The sequence below is a fragment of the Zootoca vivipara genome, chromosome 11 (assembly GCF_965207765.1).
Source record: "Zootoca vivipara chromosome 11, rZooViv2.hap1.1, whole genome shotgun sequence".
In the NCBI taxonomy this organism is placed as follows: domain Eukaryota; kingdom Metazoa; phylum Chordata; class Lepidosauria; order Squamata; family Lacertidae; genus Zootoca; species Zootoca vivipara.
Window position 1 is genome coordinate 40232387 of NC_142594.1, and position 12466 is coordinate 40244852.

The following is a 12466-nucleotide window of genomic DNA, read 5'->3' on the forward strand; positions in this document are numbered from 1 at the left end:
TAAACAAGCTGAAAATTAGCATTGAGAGCTGGGAAATTCAGGGCCACTTCTCTTAGAGCGGCAACAGAGAACATTTCTCAAAATGTTGTGTCATGGCTGATGATTGAAAATCTATTACTGGATGGATTGGTCCCGTTGTATGCAGAGGGGTTTTTTTGTGGCAGTTGCTTCTAATAATGTGTGCCATTGCCATAGAAAATATCCATGAGTGGGCTAATCTGCATTGAGTCAAGCCATGAAGTCTATAAAATGAGAATTCAGCAGCAAAGGCAGCCTTGAGCTGATCTTTACAAACAGGGACATTGCAGTGCAATGCATAAATGCTACACATGTGTTATCTCCTAGCTTTAATGGGCACGGGAAATCTTGGAAGGACCTCAGATAGCGTTATAGAGTACTGTATTTTCAGCTGGGGAAACAGCCCTGAGCTGTGATAAAATATTTAACCCCTCTTTTGAAAGCCAGCTGATTCAGTGCCAAAGTTCCTTCTCCATGATTGACTTCTTGGACGTTATTGAACTGTGTGATACCAAACCCTAGTGTTGTACCTAAAGGAACAAAATGATGTATGTTCATCCATGATTAGAGATACCATTCTCTGTGGCATGCACTCTTATGGTCAGTTTGTGACTGGATTTGCTCATTAGGGCTGAACTGTATCTTAAATATATCCTCACATTTGCATGTGTTTTTAAATAAGTGCCATGAGGGGTCATCCAGGAGAAGAAATTGGCGCAGGTGCAGGAGGGCATTAACTCTTTCTACTCACACTGCAGTTCAGGTGCAAATTTTCTAGCCAAAGCTCAAAAAGGAATTGATTCAGTAAGGGTAAAAATATGCATTTACTTAAAGCCAAACACATTTCGCGTTCTTGAGAGCTCTTTTTCCAGGGATAACTTAATTCAGGGAGATTAAGAGTCTCCTGCAATATTTTGACAGTAGTTGGTACATAAAGTTTTCACTGAAGTATTTGATCTTCTATTTCCAACATTTCAGTTGCCCTTCAGTAGTCTGAATCAAATAATTGAATTTTTTTAAAAAAAATTAACTGTTCACTTAACTGATTTCAGTTATAATTAAGGCTGGTGCATTTTCTCTGGGTAGCACATCAAGGGACTATGCAGTACATGTCTCACCTTTCACTCCCAGTGTTGATTATTATTTCTCCCCCTATAGCTGTTGGATTTCAGTTTCCCCTGCTTTATGTTTCTTCTTCCCAGTTTACTGCTTTTTCCTGTTTTGCTGCTAACACCAATTTCTTAAAAGTTGCACATATATTAAAGGGATATGCTGTTTCTCCATCTCTCAGGGTGCAATTTTTTAAACCCACTGGGTTTATTGTCACTGCTATCGTTGAATGAGTGGTGTGGATACTTCTCAGAGGCATTAGGATTGTCTTAACTTGAATTTGGATAATAAATAGTATGAAGATGTGTCCCAATTCATTATTTACTATGGAAGACACAGCAGATTTGTCAGATTTTGGGGGAAGGATATAACTTTCTCCCAGGTCAAATAGCTGGTGTTTTGGGGGCAATGGTGAATGTTTGCTTCCCATATGGTCCTTGTATTGACTTTCATCATTGCATGTTAGAACTGACAGCATTTATTTGCTCTGCATCCTGCTTTAACTCCTAGTCTCTGCTGATGACTCACTGGGCCTGTGAGATAATTTGTTGGGTGTTGATAAGCTGCTCTGTTTCAGCCGTACAATTTTCTCTCCCTGGTATATTTCTTTACTCTTGGAAATTGATAGGATTAAGAGGGCAGACTTCATGTGCCAGGCTTACAATTGTCTCTTAGCCCCTGTTTTTTTCAAAAGCTGTGCCCATATTTATATATGGGAAAGACTATGAATAAGGCACCTTTATGTTTGATAAATATAATTTAGGGATTTTTGGAGGGGAGATGGGAGAAGGAGTGGTAGGAGTTATACCACCACAAGGACATGATCATAAACATATTTTATTATAACCAGCTACATCCAGTGATGCTGCATGTAATATTCCATCTGGTGACAGTATGGTGACAGTCTTCAATAATGACTAATAATAACTTACAATTTTTCTTTGTTAGACGGCACACCAACCAACTGATGTTTTGCGTGAGAATCATGATTGGATCTCCCAATATTTTTATTTTCACTTCAGAAAGCAGGGGCGGGGCTCTGAATTTGCTCAGAGCTGTAGCACTTGGGGGGAGGTTGTCTCACACTTTCTCCTAATGCTGTACGGTGTTGCCATTCCTTATCAAAATCATTTCTACAGGGCTAACAGCAGTTTCAGAGACGTTTTTAGATAAGAACAAATGAGTACTGTAAGGAAAATACCATGCAAAGGTTAAAAAGAAAAGGTAAAGGACCCCTGGACGGTTAAGTCCAGTCAAAGGCGACTATGGGTTTGCGGCACTCATCTCGCCTTTCAGGCCGAGGGAGCCAGCGTTTGTCCACAGACAGCTTTCTGGGTCATGTGGCCAGCTGGAGCAATGGAACACCATGACGGAAACCAGAGCACACGAAACGCCGTTTACCTTCCCGCCACCTATTTATCTACTTGCACTGGTGTGCTTTTGAACTGCTAGGTTGGCAGGAGGTGGGACAGAGTAATGCAAGCCCAAGAGGCTCCATGGTTTAGACCACAGCGCCACCTGCGTCCCTAATAAGTACTATGCACCCTTCCTCTGGCACCGTTGGTCAAATCAAATACATGTGTGTGTGCCGATTCAGTTCAGCTTCCCTAAAGGGGTGTGTGTGTGGTTGGTTGGTAAAAGACTGAAGATCTAACTGGATCTCCTACATAATTAATCTTTCATTCTGAGAAGCAGGCAACCATCAAAAAATCTTAGCTATAGGTGAAACCATAGACTCATGGTTTCGTATGCTGAAGGAGGAGCTATGTCTGACGGATCAAAAGTGCTGTTTGTGCTCATGTATTACCAAAATGATGGAGGGGGGACATGCAGTACAATACTATGTTTAAGGGAGCGGTAGCCTCTAGCTTTGTAGATTGCTGTGCTGTACAGCTTTCTGGTTATTGAAGCAAAAAATCCTTAATAAATACTTGTAAAGGTTACTGTGTGTCAGAACTGTAACAGTGTCGGTATTAGCTTGATGGCTCAAAAAATGACTAATACCCTTTACAAGCTGGCTTTGAAGGAAACATTGCCGTGTGGGATGCTCCTGTTCAGTGTCCCAGCCAATCGGCAGTATCTTTCCACAATAGTCCATCCCCTCTGGTTTTTAGCGCTTCTCTTTCCTTTCCTTCCTGGTCAGCATTGCGTACCCTCTGAGCTTGCTCACTATTGGGGGGGGGGCGGTGTCCGCTAGGGGATCTGTTTTCTAATTTTATCTAATTTGGTTTTTGATACATCCCTATTTCCCATGGGTGGTGCCATTCTGACTACATAGGGATCAGTATAATCAAATTGAAATTATCTAGTTAATGCAAGTACCCATGACATATGCATATGAAAAATAAAAGCCAACAAGAAATTTTCTGAAAATAATCTGAAACGGGACCGGTGGGTTGATTCTTTGTAGAACTTTATTCACTAATTTTAAATTCTTTTCTTAAATCCATTCTTTCTTCCATCATGGAAGGCAAAGTGGCATACATTTAGAGGAGGCATGCGATGCGACTGCTATGCCACAGTATGTGTCTAGATATCTAGGTCTTAGCCATTATTAACATAGTCTAATAGTTAGTGCAAATACGTAGCTGGCATGGAACAATATTCTAACTGAAGTCACACTGAGAGCTGCCTGCATCGTCCCCAAGCCTCTTGGGCAGTGCCACTCATGGCTGTTGCCATCCTGGAATAAAGTTTAAGACCAATGGAGACTGGTCACAGGTCATCAACAACAAACCATAGTATTATACATTACTAGCTTTTTAGTAACACACACTTAGAATTATACTGTAGGAACTGCTGTGGATCTCTTGCTGTTGCATATTTTTTTAATAGAACTGCCATAACTACAGGTCTTGATCTGAGTCACCTCAAAGGGGGAGCTGCCTCTGAGCATGGACAGAATGTGTTTGTTTTAACATTGATTACTATAATATTCTGCTGTCTGGAATTGAGGCTTGGCCTCTTAAGTCAGCAGATAGAGTGGATTGTCAGTACGCATTGGAAACCAAAAGTTACTAAACAGCATAGTTACACTGATCTTTCATTTTGTTTCTCTGCAGTTACCAATTACAATAACGTCGTAGAAACAAATTCTGATTCAGATGACGAAGACAAATTGCACATTGTTGAAGAGGAAAGTATACCAGATGCAGCAGATTGTGATAACAGCGTGCCAGATGATGACTTGCCAAAAGACCATGCAGTATTACCAGAACGCAGTGAAAGAGAAGGAAGTGCAAACAGTTGCTGGGAAGATGAAGGTATGTGTCATCATCGGTGTCTCTACCTAAAAAGACCTTGCAAACATAGCACTATATTAACTTTTTACAAAATTGCACAGCACTGAAATGATTGTATTCTGCATAAAAATGAAACAAAAGGGAACAGTTGATGACTGCTAGCTCAAATAACAGTTATTTTTGGCCCTGATTCAGGTAGATCATCTCCCCCACCCTATTTTACCTAGTGCTGATAGAGTTCCTGCTTCATACAAGAAGTTACCGGTATGGCAGAGAGAAGAGACTTGTGCCACTCTTTTTACCATGTCAATGAAGTGCCCACACCCATTGACTTGTGAGCTGGGGTTGGGCTAATAGTACCAGTTGTGTTCAGAAGTAGCAGGACTAATACAGTTTTCAGGTTTTTTTTTCTGTGGGATAACCAGCCTTATATGGCTAACATGCTTTAAGTCTAATTAATGCATAAAGGGGTTAATACCATAGAGTAAGCTGTCTTGCCAGGCTTAGCAGCATCACCACCGCTTACCTTAGGTCATAGGTGCCAACTCCCATTTTGGAACTGGGCAGAGTGGCACCAGAAGTTGCTTCTACGCATGCTCTGCCCATTTCCAAAATGGCCGCAGCGCCAGAAATCGCTTCTGCGCATGTCCAGAGACTCCAGACATGCGCAGAAGGAGCCTCCCCAGGCCAGTAAGAATCCGGGGGATTTACGGGGTTTTTTAAATCTGGGCTGTCAGTGGGAAACAGCTGGAAAAACAGGGGGTTCCCGGGGAATACGGGATACTTGGCAGCTATGCCTTAGGTGGAAATGGGCAATTAAGCTTATCGTTCTCTCTCAGTGTACCTGGTGATGAACTCACCATGTGAATATGTCTAAGCTGGTTGTTCTGGCTTAGACACATGGCTTTCACAAGCCATTCTTCAGTTCCAATAACAATAATTTAGGAACTTTCACCATTGTAATTAAGTCAAGTTTTACTTCCTATGCAACTTTTTTTGAATGCTGTGTGGAAAAGCACATGTTGAAGACTTTGTAAGTGAACAAATATTTAACTTACCAGACTTTTGGTCTTTTGCTTTGCTGGGAGAAGAGGGAAATTTTGGAACTCACAACAGCATATTTTAATGGTCTATCAGCCTATATCTCCACACTTTACTTTGCTACATGTTTTGTGATTTTAAATCTCTGCAGGTGTTCTCTCACCAAAGAGTACTTGCCCCCAAATCTGGATTTTGGCATCTAGGGAATTCTCTATTCTATATACCTATTTTTTACTTGCGCCAACACTTCCCTCCTTGGTTTTGAAAACAGGTGTCTGAGCAAAATCTGTCCACTGTTCAAATTTTGGTTGCTTTCAATTAAGTATTACCTTATTTTTTGTTCCATAAGACACACAATTTTTTCTCCTAAAAAGTAAGAGGAAATGTCTGTGTGTCTTATGGAGCGAATGCTTGGTCCCTGGAGCCGATTTGCCCAGGGGCTAAAGGCAGATCCTGCTTTTTATATATATAAAGAAAGAGCTAAAGGCTAACAAGAGGGAAAGAGAAAGGAACCCGCTCAGCAGCTGATTGCAAGAGATTGGAAGGGAGATAAAAGAGCTAGCTCCCTTCCCGGCCCCTTGCCTAGGCCTCAATTGTTGTCTGCAGAGGGAGACATGTGACTGGCTGATTAGATTATCTGTCTGGAAACTGTAGAAATGGGTCCATTTCCTAGAGAAGTTGCACAACTGTGCGTTGAACCCCATAAAAACAGGATTTTTTCCCTTTGCAAGGAAACTCAGCACCTTTGAGCTGATCCTAAAAAATGGAGCTTTCCCCCTTTGCAAAAAAGATGCACAACTCTGAGCTGACACCCCCCCCCTGAAAACGGGGCTTTTCCCATTTGCAAGAAAAGCTGCACAACTTTGAGCTGATCCTTTAAAAAATGGAGCTTTCCCCTTTGCAAAAGAAGCTTCCTCAAATATATAATGGGGGGGAGGCAAAGGCACCTAGGCCTCTAGGAGTTGGCTGCTATGCCTAGGAAAATTCAAGAAAGCAAAAAAAATTTCTTGTTTCCCTTCTCTGAAAACTAGGTGCGTCCTGTGGTCAGGTGTGTCCTATAAAGCAAATAATATGGTGCTTCATTCTGCAGTTTCTTCCATTAAAAGCCCCATGTGTCCTTCTGTAGACATTTTTTTGCTTTCATATGCCCCTTATCATGAGTTTAATTTGTCAGGTTGCATGGAATTTTGCTCACATGAAAACGTGTGTAGCCTTAATCACTATTTAAAGGTAAAGGGACCCCTGACCATTAGGTCCAGTCGTGACCGACTCTGGGTTTGCGGCGCTCATCTCGCGTTATTGGCCGAGGGAGCCGGCATACAGCTTCCAGGTCATGTGGCCAGCATGACAAAGCCACTTCTGGCGAACCAGAGCAGCACACGGAAACGCCATTTACCTTCCCGCCAGAGCGGTACCTATTTATCTACTTGCACTTTGACGTGCTTTCGAACTGCTAGGTTGACAGGAGCTGGGACCGAGCAACGGTAGCTCACCCCGTCGCGGGGATTCGAACCGCCGACCTTCTGATCAACAAGCCCTAGGCTCTGTGATTTAACCCACAGCACCACCTGCGTATTTACTTGGGCTCAAAAGTTTCTTGGTCCTTACCAGTTCACTGGGATGTTGCAGTAGGGCTTTGCTAGATCGTGAGACTCAACTTTTCCTGTTTCCTCAGCTTGTTACTCTGACACCCACCAGTAATGATCGAACATAAGAACTTATTATGCTCCTAGGCTCTTTGCCTTTATTCCCCACCTAACCAGCCATGGAGTTCTTTTTCAATGGGATGCCAAGTTGCCATGGCCATGGGCATGCTGTGTCTTTTCTGGTTTATGAAATCTCAAATGATTGTCAAAGCTGGAAGTGTTTAGGGGGGTCTAAATGCATTTTCTTCTGCATTTAAGTCGTGCTCATGTTGTTCAGATCTTGACTACCTTGTTGATTTTTTCTCCCAGCACAATGAGGTCTTCTTTGGTACTTAAAGAAACATGAAGGCCAGCTATGTTCAAGATCTTTTATACCCATTATAACAATTTAACTTTTGCAAAGTTATCGTAGATATCAATCTCTGTAAGCCTGCTGACCATTCAGTTTGTTTGCTTCAACAGTATTGAATTCTGACTTCCACAAACTCCTTAAGATTCCTTTCCTAAATGCTTTTTTTCTGTTCCAGTAGAGGAAATGAGCAATTTTTAATTACTTTGCAACAGGAAGACACTCACATGAAGTAACCTTTTTTGTGATAATGCTAGAGTGTATGTTGTTGGTTTCAATTACTGTAGTCTGTCACTTCAGTTAGATCTCACTGCTGTCTCCCAACTTTACTACCAGAGAATTCCAATCAGAAAAAGCAATACACTCTTAGAATTCTATTCTTGTGATACACTTCTCTGAGGCTGAGCCCATGCCTTTACTCTCTTAGCTTCTCACATCTTCAACCCAGTTGAATAAATTTTGTATCATATGGAATACTTAAAATATTTGATGTTACAGACGTTTCACCTCTCTTCTGAAGAAACAGGAAAACTATTAGATCTGAGTTCCATAGGTCAAGTGCCTTGAACCACCTTCTGTGGAATAAAACAACAACCCAGTCTGCTTGTTATATGACATTTCTCAGTTTTAAAAAATTGACAGCTAGGTTGAAGGATTGCAATTTTTATTTTGCTACTACTGTACATATTTCTAGTTTTAATTTTTGAAATCTGGTTTAGCTGCAGGAGGGGTAACAGGAGGAAACATGAGATAGATAGATATCTGAGGCAAAAATTTGGTTTGTACATAATAAATTAGCTTAAATATCACTTGGGAATAGTCTGATGATCTATCTGCACCTCTCTGTATTTGTACTTGTGTGAATAAAGCAATACTTAACTAAAATCTGCTGTTTGAAAGGTTGTGTGTGCTTGTTAGGTCATCCTCCCATGAAGAAGGTAGAACTTCTTAAATGAAGTAGAGTATACCCAGGAAGAATTCACATTCTCCAGGGTCATGTTCACATTTGAATTTAAACCTAATTTTATTTCCAGGGCTAAGTTAGAGCTATTTACAGAGGCATGTTGTGAATTCTTTAGGAGGAATCTTCTAAATGGCATCAGCTGCAAGCCCAAGGTCTTTCCTACAGATCCTAGCACAGTTTTCTAGACACCTTCTAAACTCATACACAAAGTATAAATAGTGGGGCAGTGTCTCACGTAATTGAAGGCCATGCTTTGAGAGCACAAATGGAATCTCCTGCGTATGTAGATTCTGTTTCGGCCATCAACTTCCAAGTCCACTATCAATATTTTAAGAAAGAAAAATTATAGAAATGAAAGCTGGTCAAAGTTATCAAGGCCCTGATAACATCTAGATGGATAACTTCAGTGCACCAGGGTTGCATTTCAAGATTATTCAAAATACAGCAGCAAGCCTGTTAATTATTACTGACAGAAGAGAATTAATATATCACTATATTTATTGATTTTGCATTTGCAGCCCACCCTACACCATGTGGTCCCAGGGCGAGTTACATATGGCTCAGTACAACAAGTAAACCATGTAAGACATAAACATTACAGTCCATAAATTAAACCTAATCAACAGTAGGCAGAAACAGCACTGTAGTTGGATGCCAGGAAAGCATACTGCGGTTTGTGCAGGCTTTTAATGGGGTTTGTGCAGGCTTTTAATGGGGTTTAATTTGAACCCCTTGTTCAAATTTTCTGTTTATATTTTTAAAATAGATATGAAACTTTTTTAAAATGATCCAAAATTCTTCTAAAATTTGTTCGTATTTTTACCTAATAGTTTGTTTGCTGATAACGGATTGTTGGATTTTGATCTATATCTATATTTATATTTCTCTCTGTCTCTATACAGTTTTATTTATATTGGGAACTCAACCAGAAATTACCTTTGAGAAATGAGATATAAATAAATACAGTTTGTATCCAGCTAAGTCATATTTAGAGTAGAACCACTGAAACCAATAATCTTATATGTCTGAGTATGCCTTGATTGGATGCAGCTTAGCAGTCAATATGGGACTGGTATATAGCAGAATAAGTGACTGGAAAATGCACCATCTGTTTGCTGCTTTTGCTTAGTAGCAACATTGCATAATACTTTCATTTCTGTACCTAACTCTTACAAGAACATTAATCAGGGCTAAATCTATTGATAAACGTTTTGATTACATGTTCTAATTTCATACTATTATGCCACATTTGCCTTTAGTTTTAGGATTCAAACTCCTAAATTGTTTTTTACTACTATAGTAAATAAACATATTCTTCCTTGAATTTGGATATTGGAGAGAGTTTCTAACATGTACTGTTGTTAATAATATGCACAGAGCATTTTTACACACAACATACCTCTTATTTATGCAAAAGAGCCAACCATGATTAAATATGCAGCAGAATATCTATCCATGTTCAAATAACATAATTGTCTGGGCTTCCCAAATCTGCAGAGCAAGGGTCCCTTCCAACTGGACTTTTGCAGGAGGGACCATCCTTATGCCATAGCCCGGTGAGTGAGAGAGTGGATAGAAAGTGAACCAGGACTTACGAATTCCAGCTCATTGCTGTAGTCTGTTTGCTTTCTGTTGTGTAACTAAAAATTTCTGCTCACCATGGTGTGCATTTCTCCGATGGCAAGAGACAAAACGCTGTTTTAAGCAAATGCGAGGGTTTCTGGATTAAGTAAAGGTCTAAACTTCACTTCTCTTCTTGTCCTATTTTAGCTAGTAAAGAAGCAAAGGAAATCCTGGGGCCTGAAGCTCAAGCAGATGAATCTGGATGTACAGGTATTTGTCACCAAATTCCTTCATTTGTGTTTGCGGTACTTAGCATATCATTGAGGTTTACATTGAGGTGATGATATTCCAGCTGAACTATTTAAAATTTTAAAAGATGATGCTGTTAAGGTGCTACACCCAATATGCCAGCAAGTTTGGAAAACTCAGCAATGGCCAGAGGATTGGAGAAGATCAGTCTACATCCCAATTCCAAAGAAGGGCAGTGCCAAAGAATGCTCCAACTACCGCACAATTGCGCTCATTTCACACGCTAGCAAGGTTATGCTTAAAATTCTACAAGGCAGGCTTAGGCAGTATGTGGACCGAGAACTCCCAGAAGTGCAAGCTGGATTTCGAAAGGGCAGAGGAACCAGAGACCAAATAGCAAACATACGCTGGATTATGGAGAAAGCTAGAGAGTTCCAGAAAAACGTCTACTTCTGCTTCATTGACTATGCAAAAGCCTTTGACTGTGTCGACCACAGCAAACTATGGCAAGTTCTTAAAGAAATGGGAGTGCCTGATCACCTCATCTGTCTCCTGAGAAATCTCTATGTGGGACAAGAAGCTACAGTTAGAACTGGATATGGAACAACTGATTGGTTCAAAATTGGGAAAGGAGTACGACAAGGTTGTATATTGTCTCCCTGCTTATTTAACTTATATGCAGAATTCATCATGCGAAAGGCTGGACTAGATGAATCCCAAGCCGGAATTAAGATTGCCGGAAGAAATATCAACAACCTCAGATATGCAGATGACACAACCTTGATGGCAGAAAGCGAGGAGGAATTAAAGAACCTTTTAATGAGGGTGAAAGAGGAGAGCGCAAAATATGGTCTGAAGCTCAACATCAAAAAAACCAAGATCATGGCCACTGGTCCCATCACCTCCTGGCAAATAGAAGGGGAAGAAATGGAGGCAGTGAGAGATTTTACTTTCTTGGGCTCCTTGATCACTGCAGATGGTGACAGCAGTCACGAAATTAAAAGACGCCTGCTTCTTGGGAGAAAAGCAATGACAAACCTAGACAGCATCTTAAAAAGCAGAGACATCACTTTGCCGACAAAGGTCCGTATAGTTAAAGCTATGGTTTTCCCAGTAGTGATGTATGGAAGTGAGAGCTGGACCATAAAGAAGGCTGATCGTCGAAGAATTGATGCTTTTGAATTATGGTGCTGGAGGAGACTCTTGAGAGTCCCATGGACTGCTAGAAGATCAAACCTATCTATTCTTAAGGAAATCAGCCCTGAGTGCTCCCTGGAAGGACAGATCGTGAAGCTGAGGCTCCAATACTTTGGCCACCTCATGAGAAGAGAAGAATCCTTGGAAAAGACCCTGATGTTGGGAAAGATTGAGGGCACTAGGAGAAGGGGACGACAGAGGACGAGATGGTTGGACAGTGTTCTCGAAGCTACGAACATGAGTTTGACCAAACTGCGGGAGGCAGTGCAAGACAGGAGTGCCTGGCGTGCTATGGTCCATGGGGTCACGAAGAGTCGGACACGACTAAACGACTAAACAACAACAACAACAACAACAGAGGTTTACATAACAGTGCGTGTTCTTGAGGAAGGCTATTATTCGTCTTTCTCTGCCACCCCTCGCCCTTTTGGTCTGTCTGTCTGCACATGAAGCCTGAAGTATGACTAGTGAAGATGACTTGGCTTAGACTCCCATTAGAGCCGTTTTGAGGTGTTGCTAGTAAATTATGCAAAGCAATCCCTTCCACTGACTGCAGCGCCTCTGCAGCCTCTTAGCTGCTTTTTGGTTCAGGGAACAAGAGCAATGGATGAACAATTTACTTCTGGTCTGTTGCAAGATCACAACAGAGCATTATGATGGGTCCCAGCTGAGGTAATACTATTAGCCAATAGTCATTATACCTTAATATTACATTTTGTGCTCAACAATGTATGTAAAATTAGCTTATATATAATGCGCCACAATATGCCAAGGATGTTTTATTTACTATAGTTGCCTTATTTTAATTGTATAGGAAATAATGATTCTTTGCATGGGGTTTTAAATTGGCACTATATCCTAACTCTGGGTGAGCGACGTACACCTCTGTGGGGCGTGTTGTCTCCCATAATTATTATTCATACTGCAAGCTCTTGTTAATATTCTGTGCATATAGAGATGTATTGGAAAATGCAATTACCGAAGTGTTAAAAGGATACAGAAAAAAGGAAGTAAGCAAAAAGAAACAGAAATTTCTCTACCACGATACAAACTCCTACACATGCTGTACTTCCCATACTTAGCTATG

At 40.9% G+C, this 12466-nt stretch overlaps 1 protein-coding gene across 2 annotated transcripts in view; it reads left to right on the forward strand.

Moving 5' to 3' along the window:
- ZEB1 (zinc finger E-box binding homeobox 1) overlaps positions 1–12466 on the forward strand; it is a 75883-nt gene that overhangs the window by 45001 nt on the left and 18416 nt on the right. For both annotated transcript variants that reach the window (XM_088653421.1, XM_035130361.3), the window contains exons 2-3: positions 4191–4391; positions 10141–10203. Coding sequence is in view for 1 of the 2 variants with exons in the window: in XM_035130361.3 (XP_034986252.1) it covers positions 4191–4391; positions 10141–10203 (264 nt within the window). In the remaining variant the exon portion in view is untranslated. The remainder of the gene's footprint in view (positions 1–4190; positions 4392–10140; positions 10204–12466) is intronic.